Source organism: Dromiciops gliroides, chromosome 2, assembly GCF_019393635.1.
Source record: "Dromiciops gliroides isolate mDroGli1 chromosome 2, mDroGli1.pri, whole genome shotgun sequence".
Classification (NCBI taxonomy): domain Eukaryota; kingdom Metazoa; phylum Chordata; class Mammalia; order Microbiotheria; family Microbiotheriidae; genus Dromiciops; species Dromiciops gliroides.
Window position 1 is genome coordinate 594136302 of NC_057862.1, and position 18046 is coordinate 594154347.

An 18046-nucleotide genomic window follows, 5' to 3' on the forward strand; every position below is an offset into this window, starting at 1 on the left:
TCTCCCTCCTATTCTCTGACTACTGAACTCTCTGGGCTTCTTTTAAGTCCCAACTAAAATATCACCTTCTACAGGAAACCCACTAACCCCTCTTAATTTTGCAGGGCTATCTCTCATGTAATTAATTTCCTATTCATCCTCCATATAACTTTGCTGCGTGTGTGTGTGTGTGTGTGTGTGTGTGTGTGTATATATATATATATATTTTTTTTTACATGTTGTCTCTCCCAATAGATTGTAAGCTCCTTGAGGGCAGGGACTATCTTTTGACTCTCTTTGTATCCCCAGTTCTTAGCACAGTGCATGGCACAAAATAGGTACTTAATAAATGTTTATTGAATGAATAAACTCCTTCCCTAATGGAGTTTTGTACTTGTTCTTGGCTCTAGTGTACTATTTTATTCAAATAGATTTGTATTTTTAAAAATTTAGGCACATAAGCTTAGTTACTAGAAAAAAAAATCTTAGTTTTTAAAAATGAGCACCATTATCAATTCTTAGATGTACCTGACTCGGAGGACAATGAAAGACCCATCTTTCATCCCCAGTGCTAACTGAGATCCATCTGGACTGAATGATACACTGCGTACTGCTTCTTCCATATTACAGCGGGCAATCAAGGCGTGATCAGCAAGGCTCCACAATCTAAGCACAAGAACAATGTCAACGAATTCCTTCTCAATACCAGATTTCTTAAAATTATTGACCTACCGAAAGCTGGAAACTTTAAGTTTCTTTCATAACATGTAACTTTATTCCTACTTCCAACAAGATAGTTCACCCATCAGTTTCCTTTCTTCTTTTCTGTTAGTCAGTGGGAACATCCCTCAGGATTTCTGAAAGTAATTTTCACCACTGGAAAAATCTTTTTTGTTAGACAATATTGACAAAGAATTTGAGAAGCCTGCATTAAAATAAGTCATATATACTACATCCAATATTTTGTTATTTTTCTTTGGAAATTATTATTTATTTAAGCAAAGGATACATATGTAGCCAAGTACTAACTGTAATACTTAAAACAAGGATTCTTATACTTGTTTTGTGTGTCATGGACCCCTTTGGTAGTCTGATGAGGTCTATAGACTCCTTCTTAGCATATTTTTGAATATATAAAATATATTCATAGGATTGCAAAAGGAATAAATTATTGAAATACTAGCTGATGTTTAAGTTCATTTTTTGTCATGTGCTATTCAAATAATCTCATGTTAACTTTATTGTGGTGCCACTACAAAAATATGATTGAAGGACAAGTAGGCCTTTTTAGGAAGCAAATAAAATGTTCCAAATTAACAGGAATAAAAAAGAAATACAGTTGTCAAAATATTTAAAAATATAAAAGTTCACAATGAGAATCTGACTTAAAGGAACAAAAAATACAAAAGTAGATAGTTAACATTTGGATTTAGTTTAGTCATGGAGCTCATTTTTCTGTTTATTTGGACACAAGTTGATTGAAATGTATATAGGTCTTATTTAAAACACTCCAAAGAGGAAAAATTTACTGAAGGGAATAATGGCATGCCTATTAAAAATAGTTTCAAGCCTGACTGTAGAAAGTACTATATTCATAATTATCAACAAAATCTTGGTGAACAGCTCCCTGGGGGCTAGTCATTGATTGGTCTATTCAAAGGGATTTGGTGTAACAATATTGGCAAATTAGCAAAGCTACCATTCAATGGAGGCTGAAACTGAAGGTGCAGAAATAGTTAATGTATAGCTTTCATCTGTAACAGCCACAGGCTTATCAACTCAAGTCAAAGAACATAGTTCTAGAGTATTTGGGATAATTTGGGAACCATGAACTGAGCATATTTTAATTATACTAATATAATTTACATACAGTGGCATTTGGCTTCTAGTCTGCTATTAGCAGCCTACACTCAGGCACAAAGACATTGACTATAAGGAGAGAAACTATTTTACTGAATACCTTACAAATCACCAATGGGAAAGGATAGAATGATTGGTGGGGAGGAGTGGAGAAGACATAAAAAACACTCCAGAATTATGCCTAGTCAAGTCCCCATCAATAAGAAGAGCTAACTCAACATTTCAATATATTTATATGCAATGCAGAGGAAAGGACAAGAACTCCTACCAAAGTTTCTTTAAATGTGTTCCCCCATCCTAAATGACTGTGGGTTTCTTGAATACAACACAGGAGTCACACTATTACTAACAAGCCTTTGGCTGTGTACCTAATCAAGTCTGTGCTGGTCAAATTTCTCACAAATTTTGGTGTTATCTCTATTACCCTTGTTCAAAAATCATAATCTTGGGCGATTTGGGCTAGGCTTTGAGTACTTCAATATTTTTAACTACTTTGGTACTGTTGTTTAGGTCTGCCTGCATGGGCCAGGAATGAGCAAAGATAGAAAAATAGGGGAAAGGCAACAAGCTGAGAAAGGTGATCATGAACAAAGCAAACATTCAGTTTGTATTTTAATCCACAAAATGAATGGATTCAACCTACATTCTAACTGTAGGAAGTGATGGAGCTTTGGTGTTCTGTAGAGATTGTGAAGCTGGTTTAAATGAGCATAATGTTACTGCCTTGAAAAGTTTATATTAGATGCCAATTGGTAAAATAGAGACAGTGAGTACCAATCTTAACTTACACTGTCCCATCTCAGACTTAAAGTCCAGAAAAACTGATTTTCTGGTTTTCTCTACTGTTTGCAATCAATGGTTAGTGAACAATGCTGGACAAGAATCATCACTGCCCTAAGCTCTGATTTAACATACCAATTGTCCACTCTTCAGAAAACTCTCCGAGTTAGACATACTTATTTTTCCTAATGTTATCTTCTGTATTAAAAACATAAGGCACTTAACACTTACTAGCTGTGTGACCCTGGGCAAGTCACTTAACCCCAATTGCCTCACTAAAAACAAACAAACAAACAAAAAACCATAAGCAATTCATTGCAAGAACAGGCTAAGTCTTTTCAAATAGACTGTATTATTTTAAGAGTTGACTGCTAAGAGGCAGTGTAGAGTTGGTCCTGGAGTCAAGAAGACCAGAACTTAAACCTGGCCTCAGGTACTTACTAGCTTTATGACACAGGCCAGTCACTTAATCTCTATACAGTCTTAGTTTCCTCATCTATAAATTGGAGATAATACTTCTTCCCACTTGATATTGCTAATAAGATCAAATGAGATATATTTGCAAAATGATTTGCAAACCATAAAGTACCACATAAATGTTATCTGCTATTATTACTTGCTCTCAATTTTAGGACAATGTACAAAGTCACACACATTAATTAACAGAAGCAAATGTTCTATGTGTGTTGAAGTACACTTTTAACATTAAAGTTCTAAATGGTGATGAATGAGAAAAGAGGCTCTACTTGAAGTGTGCATTGAGATAAAACTGGAGCCCATCAATTACTGTAAGACACATTGTAGAATATCAAAAGTCCAAGGGAAAAATATAGCTATGTCAGAGCATTAGCTGAATGCCTTCAACAAGAAACAGAGCTGGATTTCAATCTACAACATGTCTCCTCTGGATCAGATCTGGCCCAAAGAGTTTCAGGGATAAGTTGGAGTTGGCAGACTCAAATGTAAATTGTGTATAAATCTCAGTGTGTTTACATCTTGGAGACTATAAATAAGGGCTTGATTTACTGTTTTGTAGATTGTCTAGACTTAAGAAAATGCTGGAAAAAATATTAATAAAGCAATTTTAAAAGAATTATGTTATCAATTTTTGGATAATCAGTTGTTTACTGGCAAATTTACCAGCATACTTTTATGTTTAGTTGTTTTCATTCACATCTGACTCTTCGTGACCCCATTCAGGGTTTTCTTGGCAGAACTATTGGAGTGGTTTGTTGAGTCCTGTCTGATTCTTCATGACCTCATTTGGAGTTTTCTTAACAAAGATACTGGAGTGGTTTGCCATTTCCTTCTCCAGCACATTTTACAGATGAAGAAACTGAAGCAAACAGGGTTAAGTGACTTAGCCAGGGTCACACAGCTAGTAAGGGTCTGAAGCAGGATTTGAACTCATGTCTTCCTGACTCCAGGTCTGGAACTCTATCTACTGCACCACCTAGCTGGTGCCTACCCCTGGTTTTGAATGACTGAATTGGATAAATCTTCACTTGAGGGTGAAATCCAAAGTGATATCCAAAGAGAGGCAATTGAGATCAGCAAAAAGTTAATTAGTCTTGAATTGGCAGTCCTAACATCTGCATTTGTTGTTTCAAGTTTGCTTTTCTTTTTAAGGAAATGAAAGATGGGAAGAAATGGATCTGAGAATCAAAGGGGATCATGTGGTAGTATTGAGAAGGTGAAAGAGTTAGTCAGGAGCAGCCTTACCGGACAGATCGATCATCACTGCCTGTAACAGCTAAAGGTTTCTTGGGATGGACAGCCAGGGCCCAGAGCTCCCCTTCACAATGACCTTGCATGATCAACATCGGCTTATCTCTTTCTCTCACTATCACTTCAAATATTTCACTGTCCTGTGTACCTGCTAAAAGTCGATCTGCTTTCCAGCAAACACTACGGATGGACAAACCTGGCAGAGAAGAAAATAACTTTACCCTGGTTGCAAAAATAAGTTAAAATGGAATATGCCTAACATTAAAAGCACATCCTATATTGAGCAAGAATCATTATAGTGGAGATAAGCAATCCAGAGCTACAAATGGGAGAATTACAAGGGCATACCATTTTATTTTTTTTAATTCTATGAATGTTCTTTACATTTTATTTTTTAAAAATAATGATAAAGATTTTTATTTAGAATTTGGGGTTCCCTCCCCAGCCCCTTCCTCGACGCAGTATGTAGATATATTATACGTGTACAATTATGTAAAACATCACCATATTAGTCCTTTTGTATAAGAAAATGAATAAAAGAAAAAAATGAAAGTGAAAAAGAGTATGCTTCAGTCTATGTTCTATCAATACTGAAATTCTTTTAGAAGGACAATCCTATTCACATATCCTATTTTCCTGGCTTTGAAAGAACTTTCTTTTTTCTTCTTGTTCTGATGCCTAATCTATTGTTACCAAAAAAAGTGTGTGTTTCTTTTCTGATTTGAGATAACTATAAATTTTTACAATATGTATCAGTCCATCTTAAATTCAAGGTTAGCCAAAGATAATGGGAAGTCTTTCTTTATAAAAACCCAATGCTCTTTTAAGTAATTTCCTTATGATTTTCTATGAAAATGAAGAATTATTTACAATGATAGGATATTAACAGTGTTTTAATAAAGTATATATGGGAGATACTATAGCACAGCTTATTATCATTTCAGGCAGGTCTAGCATGAATTTTATGGCACCCATATTATCATTTCGATGGGAAAACAGATGCATTGTGTCCCAGAGATATGCAAATGAAATACTAATTTCAGTCTCAAAATATCATCAAACATTTGTGTCTGAGAATTGCATTCTACAAAGGAATAGTTCATTGACTCAATTACTGCAGGATTTGCTTTAAAAAGGTCTGTGTGCCCATTGTTCAAGTGCATCCTTCTGGTTCTAAATTAGCAGAAGCCCTTTTATGAGTATTTGCCTATGTCAGAAATTTAAACAATTAAAGCTCTGGAGATCGAATCTCATAAGACCTCATTGCTTATGGCATTCCCTATTCTTGGAATGTCCTTCCCCTGCTATTGCCATATACTGAAATTCTAACCATGCAAAAGTGGAATATGTTGCCTCAATAGATAAAGGTCTCCCCATCCCAGGAGGTCTTCACACAAAGACTTAGATGACCATTTGTCAGGTGTGTTGTAGAAGGAATTATCATTCAGGTCCAGGTCAGACTTAATGACCCAAAGGTTCCTACTAACTCTGAGATTCTGTGATAACTAACATTCCCAGTTGAGCTTAAATATCGCTTCCTCCATATAGCCTGGCTGAAAGCCTGGCCAATTCAAAGCAAAGTCTCCTTCCTTTGGACTCTAAATATCATGATCACTAGGATTCATATAGCAGCTTAATACCTAAAAAAGTGCTTTCTTCACAATATTCCTAGGAAGGAAATGGTGCAAATGTTGTGTTTTATTGGCGAGGAATTTGAGGCTCTAGAAAGGAAGCAATTTGCCCATGGGCATATAGCTAAGTGAGTGGTCATCCTGACTCTTAAGGCAGGGTCTCTGTCTACTGCAGTATGCTGCCTCCAGACTTTTACCCTCTAAATATATGTTCTCTTCATTTGAATTTATCTCCTCCTAGAATAAAAGTTCCTTTCCTGAGCTCTCTTCTTTTTTGGATCTCTCTTCCTTCACTTGGTGACCTCTCATGGTTTTAATTGTCATCTCTATGCAGATGATTCCAAGAGTTATATATGATAATGGCAACTCATGGTTATATGAATAATGATAACTCGTGGTTCTACAGCACTTGAAGGTTTACAAAGCATGATCCTTACCATAACCCTTGTGACACAGGCAGTGTAAACATTATTGCCCCTGTTTGAGAGATCATTCAGCAGTCATTTACTGTATTAAGCACTTCAAATGGGATATCAGTCACCATGCTAAGCACTGGGGAGAGGAAGTTAAAAGCAAAAAAGTTCCTGGCCTCAAGGAGTTTACATTTTCAAGGAGGAGATAAGTATGCATAGAAGTATACAACACACACACATACACACACACACACACACACACACACACACACACACACACACAGGGTATTCTGGGAAGGGAGAGCACTAGAAGCTGAAGGAGACCAGGGAAGGTCATGTACAGAAGGTTGCTCATGAAGACAAGCACAGATTTCAGGAGGTGGTGGTGAGAAGAGAGAACATTCCAGGCATGGTGGACAGTTAGAGAAAAGGCATTGAGATGGAGTGCCTGATGTGAGCAATAGCATAGAGGCGAGTACAATTCAACAGTAGAAAACATGGAGGGGAGTTAATGTGTAAGAAGCCTGGAAAGACAGAAAGAAGATAGATTGTGAAGAGCTTAAAGTGTCAGAGTAATTTATAAATAATCCTACAGGTGATAGGGAACCATTACAGTTTATAGAGTAAGGGAGTGATATGGTCAGACTGTTTTAGGAAAAAAAAACACTTTGGCAGGCTTGTGGAGGGAGGATGGATTGGAGTAGGAGAGAAAGAGATTTTGGGCAGTAAGACAAAATAGGAGGCTACTGCAACAGTGCAGGTGAGAGATGATGAAGTCTGAACTTGGATAGTGCCTGTGTGAGTAGAGGTGGAGATAGAAATGACAGGATTTGGCAACTGATAACATTCATGGGATGAGTTACAGTAAGGAGGCAAGGATGACACCACAGTTATGAAACTGAGTAACTAGAAGGATGGTGGTACCCTGAACAGGAATAGAGAAGTTCAGAAGTGGGGGGGGTTATTGGGGAAAGGATAATGAATTCTATTTTGGATAGGTTGAGTCTGAGCTGCCTATGGGACATCCAGTTTGGAATGACCAACATGCAGTCTAAATCTTTCATAATATGGCTTCTGATCTCATCATTCAACTGAAATTGCCCTCTCCAAAGTTACCGATGATCTTTTTGTGGCTTTTTCTCAGTTCTCATTCTTCTGGATCTCTCTGTAACCTTTGACACTTTGATTACCATCTCATTCTGGATACTCTCTCTTCCCTAGGCTTTTTTTTGGGGGAGGGGGCAGGGCAATGAGGGTTAAGTGACTTGCCCAGGATCACACAGCTAGTAAGTGTCAAGTGTCTGAGACCAAATTTGAACTCAGATCCTCCTGAATCCAAGGCCAGTGCATTATCCACTGTGCCATCTAGCTGCCCCTCCCTAGACTTTTGCTTCACCTCTCTCTCCAGCTTTTCCTGTCTGACCACTCCCTTTTGGGCTCCTCTGTTTGGTTTTCATTCATGTCAAGCCCACCAACAAAGGATGACCCCAAAGGTGTTGTCCTGGGCCCTCTTCTCTATCCTACTTCACTTGATGATCTAATCAGTTTGCCTGGTTTTAATTGTCATCTTCATTTCCATGATTCCAAGAGCTATATATCCAGCCCTAGCCTTGCCTGTAAGCTACAGGCTTATATCATCATCTGCTCTTTGGACATCTCAAACTAGAAATCCTAGAGTCAAATTCATTATTCCTCGCCCCCTCCCCAAACTCTGCCCTCTTCTAAACTTCCTTATTACTAGCAAGGCCACCATCATTCTCCCAGTTACCCAGCTCCATAAATTTGGTTTCATCCTCTGATCTACTCTCTCTCACCTCCCATATCTGATCTGTACCCCAATTTTTACCATTTATATCTTCATAGCACTTCTTGTCTATATCCCCTTTTCTCTGCTCTTACAGCCACCAACCCCACCAGTTCAGGCCCTCATTAGCTTGCACCTGGACAATATTGCCTTCTGATTGGACTCCTTGCTGTAAGTCTGTTCTGAGCCATCCTCCACTTAGCTGCCATGGTGATTTTTTAAAAGTATGGATCTGTCCATGTCACCCTCCTGTTGAGTGCTCTCCAGTGGATTCCCATCACTTCTAGGATCAAATATAAACTCTTCTATTTGGCATTTCAAGTTCTTCACAACCTGGCCCTCTCTACCTTTCCAATTTTCTTGCTCTTTACCCCCTACATGGATTCGATAATCCAGTGATAGTGGCTTACTTTCTGTTCCTTATATATAATTAATACTGTGCCTTTGCACTCACTGTCTATTATGCCTATAATGTTATGCCCCTTCCCCTCTGCCACTTAGATTTCCCATCTTCCTTCAAGACTCAGCTCAAATCTCACCTTTTTCAGGAGGTCTTTCCCCATCTCTCCACCAGCTAGTGTTTTTCCCCTCAGATTACCTTATAGTTACCCTGAATAGGTGTTTTATATACCTAGTTATTTACATGTTGTCTTTTTTATTAGAATATATGCTCCTTGGGGCGGCTAGGTGGTGCAATGGATAGAGCACAGGCCCTGGATTCAGGAGTGCCTGAGTTCAGGTCCGGCCTCAGACGCTTGACACTTACTGGCTGTGTGACCCTGGGCAAGTCACTTAACCCCCATTGCCCTGCAAAAAAAAAAATTAAAAATAAAAAAAAATATATATATATGCTCCTTGAGGTCAGGGGATAATTTTTACCTTTCTTTGTATCCCTAACACTTATAAGTGTTTTGTTGACTGACTAATGTGGGAGCTTAGGAGAAAAAAAATGAGGTCTAAATATACAGATGATAATGGAACACATGGGAGCTGTTAAAATCAACAAATGAAAGAAGATAGAGAGAAAAGACAAGACCCAGGGCAGAATCTTGAGGCATGCATCTACACACACACACACACACACACACACACACACACACACGTACAGATTAAATGGATGATGAACCAACAAAAGGGACTGGAAGAAGGCAATTGGATAGGTAGGAAGGAAAAACCTACAGAGGAATGAGTAACCAGGAGTGGAAGGTGGTCAACAGTGTCAAATGCCCTTGTTAAAGGATTGAAAAAAAGCTGTTAGACCAGACCATGAAGAGATCACTGATAACTTAAGAGAGAGAGAAATGGTCCAGGTGATCAATGAAGTTGGGACCTGAGTATAACTGGCTTTTCAGGGAGTTTGTCTGAGAAAGGGAGAAGAGGTAGAGGATGATAGTTAATAGACAACAGGATCTGGTGGAGGGATTAAAGATGGGAGAGACTTGGGCAGGTTTATACATGCCGGGAGCAGGGAAGGTACCAATAGATTGTGATGGAAGATGAGACAGAGAGAAATGAGATTATATCGGTGGGGATCTGCTGGAAAAGGTGGGAAAGAATCAGTAATGGGTACCTGGTTTAGCTTTGATGAGAAGGGGTGTCTCTTCATAAGGAGGAAATACTTAAGGATGATGTCAAGGAGCTGTGAGATGAGGGAAAAGGAGAATGTGTTTTCTTGGTAAAGCATGAGTTGAGGTCTTTAGTTGAGAGGATATGATGAGGGGATGCTTGGAAGGCTTGTGGAGAGAAGAGAGGGTTTGAAAGAGCCACTGTGAAGAATGGGGTAGGGAATCAAGAAAGGGTGGGTTCAGGGAAGGCTTCAGAGAGGGGGGTGGATTTGAACTAGGCTTTGAAGGAAGACTAGGACTCATACGTTGGCAAAAAGAGAAGAACGTTTCGGGTAGGTAGAATGTATTGACAATGCGTGTGTGTATATGTTTATATCTGTGCATGAACAAAAACCATATAGCAATTCCTTAGCAAGATACCCTATCTTAATTATGTACTATATATTCATATATAACTATGTACATCTTTCAAGTACTCAATATAACTATTTTATTTTGGGTTTTTTTGGTGGGGTAATGGGGGTTAAGTGACTTGCCCAGGGTCACACAACTAGTGTCAAGTGTCTGAGTCTGGATTTGAACTCAGGTCCTCCTGAATCCTGGCTGGTGCTTTATCTACTGCACCACCTAGCTGCCCCCCTCAATATAACTATTTTAAATATTCAATAGTTCCTTTTGGTATCAGCACTGCTGAATCCTTGTATGACTATTTTTTTTCCCAAGGCAGTCAGGGTCAAGTGACTTGCCCAGGGTCTGAGGCTAAATTTGAACTCAGGTCCTCCTGACTCTATGGCTGGTGCTCTATCCACTGGGCCATCTAGCTGACCCTCTCTGTATGACTTCTAACACTTTATCTCATTGTCTGGGGGCCAGATTACATTAGGATTGGATTCTAGGTCCTTATTACAAAATCTATTCCAGACCGTAAAGATGGACTCCCTCAGAATTCTTTTCAGAAACCAGAAAGAATATTCCAAAGTACCACCTCCCAGTGGGTAAACCCATTTAGTCACACTAAATGGATAAGCCGAGTAACCCATTTAATCATTGGGGTGGGGGGAGAGGGGGAGGTTTCTGGAGAACTGCTACATTTGCATTGCCTACTTAACTTAATCAGCAGGATATCTCCTGTCCAGTCTTAGTCAGAGACACTCATCCACCTCCATGCATTCATGCTGGCACGCTCAGTCATCCCCCCTCTTTGCCTTGTTCTAATGTTGGTCAGTTCAAGATGCCGAGATAATCCACAAAATTCATTGTCTTCTGATTTACAATCAAGAGATGATTATAAGCAATCATAATTACCTTGATGTATGTCCCCAGAAATCAGAATTCAGCCCCCAAAGAATGGAAATCCTTCTAAGAGAGGGACAGTTTTGTTTTTGTCCTTACATCTCTAGCACCTAGTAAGCAATGCTGTGCCCAATTCATGTGCTTAGTGAATGCCTATTTTCATTCGTTTCAAATTGGGACTGTAGATATTTTAATGTACTGGCATATTTATTTATATTCTTCTAATATCTTATTACAGTCCCCTCAGAAATCTAGGCAGCTGCTTTCTAAATGCAAGAAGCAATTAGGTGGTATAGTAGGTGACAGAATGCTGGGTTTAGTCAGGAAGACCTGAGTTCAAATTCAGCTTCAGGCACAGATCACTTAATGTCTGTGCCCCAGTTTCCTCATCTGTAAAATTGTGACAATAATAACACCTACCTGCTAGGGTTGTTGTGAGGATCAAATGACATAATAATTGTAAGGTACTTTGCAAATTTTAAAGCACTATATAAATGTTAGCTATTATTATTACTAGTCTGTCAAGTAGCATTTTAAAGCACTTACTACATGCCAAGAACAGTGCTGAGCACTGGGAATACCAATGCAAGTAGAAGGAAAAATCATCCTTGACCTCAAAAAACCTCAAGGAAGTGAAGGAACCTCAAGAAAGCTGAAAAAAGGAGGGGAGAAGGGTACTTGGCCCAGGGACATGCTAGAGGCTGTCCTGAGTGAACTCTGGAGAGGAAACACAGGCCCGGCCTGGGCCCCTCCCTAAAAGAAGACTCGCTGATAGAAATTCAGGTTCTGTGAGTGGGGAAATTTGGAAGAGATTCTGACAATATCATTTTTGCATGGTTGAGCCAATTTTTAACTATTTTGATATTAAATAAGAAGCTAGAAACTCTATTTTTCCTAGGAGGCGTGGCAAAGCTAATAGTTGTTTCAGAAATGACTGCTTTCTCCCTGTATCTGCTCTGATAAATTATAATGCAGTGGGGTCTTCTTTTGGAATTCAGTTGGAAGCATACAAATATTGAGGAACGAAGAAAAAAATCAGGCTGCTTAGTTTTATAATTTAAGTATTTTCATAAAACATGAAAATATTTCATTGCCAATATGAACCCATATGGCCCCATTCAACAGGGACTGAATCTTGATTCCTTGGAACATTCATGAAGGTCATTTTCATTTCTTATAATCCCTTTTTGATTTTGAGTCAGAGGAGGTTGAATTTTGTGGATTATCTTGGCGTCTGGGCAGCATCCGGGGCTAAGGATGATTTTCATTTTAAAGTACATTTCACTAGAAACGCCATCCTGCTGCCTATATTTTAACAGTGTAAACTGAAGGCATTTTAAGAAACACTTCACTGAAATGATGTGGTGCCAACATATCTTGGAAAATATTTCATTGCTAACATGAACTCATGTGCCAGTTTCTTTTTCAAGAAATATGTTCTGGTCCATGCTATTTAGAGCTAGCCAGCAGATGGTGCTAAAGAGCAACCTCCGTTATTTTTTTTTTTTTTTCCGAAAGCTTCTAATCCTTCAAGTCCTAACAAACCCTTTCCATCCCCTTATCCTTGCCTACCCATTCAGAGCAGGGGCTGAGGCATGCCACACTTCCAACACCCTCTGCATCAGTAACAAGGCTTGGGAGGAAGAGGGCCTATTACATGATATCCTTCCACACACCATCCTTCATGTCTCAGGGACAGGGTTGCTTATTTCTTTCCTTATTCCTAAGCTTTTTGTGTTTTGTCAGGCTAATGAAATGAACCATTCAGTTTCTATATCTAACAGCACTTGGCATGCACAAAGTGTTACGCTATAAACTGATGAGGGTAGCTTTTGGAGATTACAGAATCACAGTTGTCAGGGGGCTCCAGCACCCATCCATTCCAACATGTTCTCCAAAAAAATCCCCTTGACAATAACCACAACAAGGGGTCAACGAGTCTTTTGCTTTCCAATGAGGGGGAGGCGATCCATTTCATCTTCCTGAATTAAAATCTGTCCTCAGACACTTACTAGCTGTGTGACCCTGGCAAGCCATTTAATGCTGTTTACCTCAGTTTCCTCATCTGTAAAATTAGATAGAGAAAGAAATGACAAAACACTCTAGTATCTTTGCCAAGAAAACCCCCAAATTAGGTCATGAAGAGTTGGACATCACAACTGAACAATTACTACAGCAACGATTCCTGAAGAGGGAGATGAGGGGAAGGGGGTTGGGGTGGAATATACCTCAAAGCATTGTTTGCCAGCTAACACCTTAGTTACCAGTAACACTTGAGGAATAACTAGAGGATAACTAGAGAGGCAGCCTAGCCTAGCATAGCATAGTAGACAGAGAGCAGGTCTCTGAACCTTAAAGATCTGGGTTCAAATCCTGTTTCTGACATATATTAGCTGTATAACCTTGGGCAAGTCACTTGTCCTTTCAGTGTTCCAGGCAACTTTCTTTCTTTCTTTTTGCGGGGCAATGGGGGTTAAGTGACTTGCCCAGGGTCACACAGCTAGTAAGTGTCAAGTGTCTGAGGTTGCATTTGAACTCAGGTACTCCTGAATCCATGGCCAGAGCTTTATCCACTGTACCACCTAGCTGCCCCCCAGGCAACTTTCTAAGGTTTTAAGTTGTACAGAAGTTGCTGACCTGAGCAGGTAGAGAAAATTCTTCCTCAAAGACACCCCCCCACACACACACACACAGACACCAGTGTAGTCACAGGAGTAATCCTACTTCCTATCTCTAAAACAGAAAGACTGGGACAGCAGCTAAGAGCATAGGGGTGGTTGTAGAGAACACTGGGAGAAAAGTGGGAGGAAAAGGAAATGGAAGGAGGTTAGAGGGCACCAAAGATAAACTCCTCTTACTTCATAATTTCACCCTGAGTATGTCACTTAAAATCATCCCATGTGCCTACATACCCCTGCATTAATACAATTATCTACTCTACTGATTTACTGTGGGAGCCGCCTGAGGTTCCTGGACAGAACCCAATAAATCTGCCATCCTCTATCCTGCCACATTTCTCTTCAGCAGACATTGCTATTGTACATCTTTTTCCTCTAGATGGGGTAAATAAAAGATAGTGCTAGGCACAAAGAAGGTAGGGGCTCAAGAAAATATTCGTTGAATTGAGTTGAACTGAATTAAGTGTGTTTGTCATCGATAGACCATCAATAGCCCAAATAGAAAGTCTATGGAGCAATGCCAGCCCGATCTTCTACAAAGCCAATATCGACCTGTTGTGACTATTTCTATCCAGCTTCTTAAGTGTTTTCGTCAGCACGATGAAATCCGCTTGACTCTAAATCAAGCTTTAATTTAAATGGCAAGTCAGGATTGCCATTAGGACAGCCTATCAATAATGAAGGACTTGATTGTAATGACTCTGCTGTACTTAAAATGGATGAATGAACAGGATGACCAAGCCTGCTGCACTGTGGTGAGCTTTAATGAGACAACTGAGAAGAGTATCAATCAATCAGTAAGTCAGTCTATTAGCATTTATTAAGCATCTATTAAGGGCCAGGCCCAGTGCTAAACATTGGGGATACAAAGAAAGACAGGGACAATTCCTGCTCTTTCACGGAGCTCAAGTGCAAGCAAAAGAAATACTTTAAAGAAACACAGAGACACAACTTCAAATTGAGGTGAGATGAAGTCCTAGAAATACTATCAGCCTCAGATTAAAGAATAGGTACAGCCACAAACTGAATAGGGGTTGGCATCATGTGAATATCAGTGGTCAAATATTGGCTTTTTGGCCCACCCTGATTTTCTCACCTCTTGCTCATGTTTTAACTGCTTGTGTCCTGGATTCCAATTTCATCACTCTACTAAAAGTGGTCTCTCCAGAATTATCATTGATTTGTTGTTGTTATTGAATCATTTTCCTGTTGTGTCTGACTCTTCATGACCTCTTTTTGGGAGTTTCTTGGCAAAGAGACTAGAGTGGTTTGCCATTTCCTTCTCCAGTTCATTTTGCAGATGAAGAACCGAGGCAAACAGGATGACTTGCCCACGGTCACACAGCTAGTAAGTATCTGGGGCCAGATTTGAACTTGGGTCTTTCTGACTCCAGGCCTGGCACTCTATCCACCATGCCACCTAGCTGCCCCATGTGCCACTTAGTAGCAATGATTACTTACTAGCTATATCCAATGACCTTTTCTCAGTTCTCATCCTTCCTGACCTCTTACTCTTTTTTTTTTTTTTAGTGAGGCAATTGGGGTTAAGTGACTTGCCCAGGGTCACACAGCTAGTAAGTGTTAAGTGTCTGAGGCCGGAATTGAACTCAGGTCCTCCTGACTCCAGGACCGGTGCTCTATCTACTGCGCCACCTAGCCGCCCCCTCTCCTCCTTTTAAAATAAATTTCTCCCCTCTCCAAACCACCCTCCACATAGCTGCCAGAATAATCTTACTGCATCAGTCTACCATCACTCCCCGGCTAAAGGAGCTTAAGCAGCTCCCTATCACCTTCGGGACAAAATAAAAACCCTTTATTTTATGAAAAGCATGGACAATCTAGTTCCATACTACCTTTCTGGGCATTTCACATTACTCCCCCTCAAACAAAGACTCTACATTCTAGACAAACTGGCCTATTTATTTATTTTTTTGTTTGTTTTTTGGTGAGGCAATTGGGGTTAAGTGACTTGCCCAGGGTCACATAGCTAGTCAGTGTTAAGTGTCTGAGGCCAGATTTGAACTCAGGCCCTCCTGAATCCAGGGCTGGTGCTCTACCCACTGTGCCACCAGCTGCCCCCAAACTGGCCTACTTCTTAGCTGGTCTGTCTTAAAGGGCTTAGCACAGGGCCTGGCACATCGTTATTCAGTTGTTTCAATTGTGTCTGATTCTTTGTGATGCCATTTGGGGTTTGCTTAGCAAAGATACTGGAGTCGTTTGTTATTTCCTTCTCCACCTCATTTTACAGATGGGGAAACTGAGACAGTTAAGTGACTTACCCAGGGTCACCTAGTTAGTAAGTGTGAATTCAGGAAGATGAGTCTTCCCACTCCAGGTTCAGCACTCTATCCAGCACTAGCTGGATGGCACATACTTTATGATCCAGCAAGACTGACCTTGTAGTTGACATTGAATATTCCATTGAATACTCCATGCCTTTTCACTGTCTGTCTCCCATGCCCGGAATGTTCTGTCTCCTCATCTCTGCCTCCTGATTTTCCTGGCTTCCTTGGGAAGTACAAACCCTAACTTCTTCATGAGGATTTGCCCTGCCTCCCTCTATCCCTCCCATGCCTGCAATGCTGCCTCTCCTCATCTTCACCTCTTGGAATCTCCAGCTTCCTTCAAGACTTAGCTCAAGTACAATCTTCTACACATGGCTTTTCCTAACTCCCCCTTTACCCCTCCCCCTCTCCCCTCCCCCCTCTCCATTTCTCACTCCTGAAAGTATTGTATGTATTTATCTCCATTCCATTCCCTTACTCAGAAGTTTTCCATTGTCTGTTGACTCTAAATATAAAATCTCAGTTTGGCATTTAAGGCAAGCCAAAATCTGTCTTCCACCTATCTTTCCTGTATTATTTCATTTTACTCCCCTTCACATGTTCTCTGTGTTCTTACAGTTTCGTGTTTGTGCAGTCCTTACAGATTGTTCTTCACAGTTATTTCCCACACACGACATCCCATCTCCCACCTCCATGCCTGGGGCACAGATATGCCCCTCCGTGTCTGCACTCCCTCCCCACCTCCTCCTTATGAAATCCCTAGCTTATGTCAAGCTATGCATCGGGTGCTAGTTCAGCATGAGGACTTTCCTGAGCCCCCAAGTTACTCCTCCCTCTTGATATTTCTTTCTATCCTGTGTATATGCTTTGCATTTAGTTATCTGCATGTTTCATGCAGATATTAGGATGCTATATTATATGTATACATATGTATATTATAATATAAGCGCCCTGAGGGCAAGGACAATTTTCTTTTTTACTTTGTACCCCCAGAAATTAGCAGCATGCTTTTACACACAGTAGGTACTTAATAAATGGCAAATGAATTAAATAGAAAAAAAAAATATGGTGATTACCATTGGTATAATTTTCAAAAAAGAACAGTAATATTCAGAATCAAGCCAGGATAATCAAGAAGGTACAGTTTATTTACCTAAGCCTGTCACAGAGCATTTAGAAATAAATTTTTCCAAAGAATGAGCCAGACAGTCAGCCTTTTACTCGTCTGACACCACTTCCCACTTTGTTTATCTCTGAAATACAACATCACATCACACGTGTTTCCTCACTGAACACCTCACATCACTCTAGTGCCAGCATTGTGCTCACAGGCAGCTCCTTACTGTCTGGGAGCAGAATGGCTTGCTGGGTACATCAGCTCTAGCATTTGCCGCTTCAAGACTACTGAGGTCAGGACTGTAGATTCACTTATCTACAATATGAAATACTGGCACAGGGAAGCATGGCAGGCGAGAGGAAAGGAAACATTACAGAGGAAACAGGATGGGAAAGAGATAGCCATATATATATATATATGTATATATATATATATATATATATATATATATATATATATATATATATATATATATAGAGAGAGAGAGAGAGAGAGAGAGAGAGAGAGAGAGCCACTGCAAGGGAAAGGAACAATAATGGAATGTATCTCTTTTATCTTTTTTTTTATATGAGTTCTCTCTGAGCAGGGATTATATTTTTTTAATATCTATACACTACCCAGGAGATCGTAAAGAAAGAAAAGAGATAAAGTAAAAAAGCAAAATGAATAATGTCTTGAGAAGGACAAATAAAGAACACAAGGGATTGCTAAATAAGCATTTACTAAGCACCTACTATGTGCCAGAAGATACAAAGACAACATGAAACAACCCTGACCCTCAAGGTCTGTTAGGAGAAAATTCTTCTGGGAATAAAAATAGAATACAAAAAGAAAAATACATGTGCATACATACATATATATGTATGTATATTATGTAAACACAAGGGAATTTTTTTTTAGTAGGGTGAAGGCA

The 18046-nt window shown here is 39.7% G+C and overlaps 1 protein-coding gene across 1 annotated transcript in view; it reads right to left on the bottom strand.

Moving 5' to 3' along the window:
* EML6 (EMAP like 6) overlaps window positions 1-18046 on the bottom strand; it is a 325245-nt gene that overhangs the window by 115423 nt on the left and 191776 nt on the right. Inside the window, 2 exon segments of the mRNA XM_043989586.1 lie at window positions 508-645; window positions 4342-4543. Of these exon segments, the coding sequence (XP_043845521.1) occupies window positions 508-645; window positions 4342-4543 (340 nt within the window).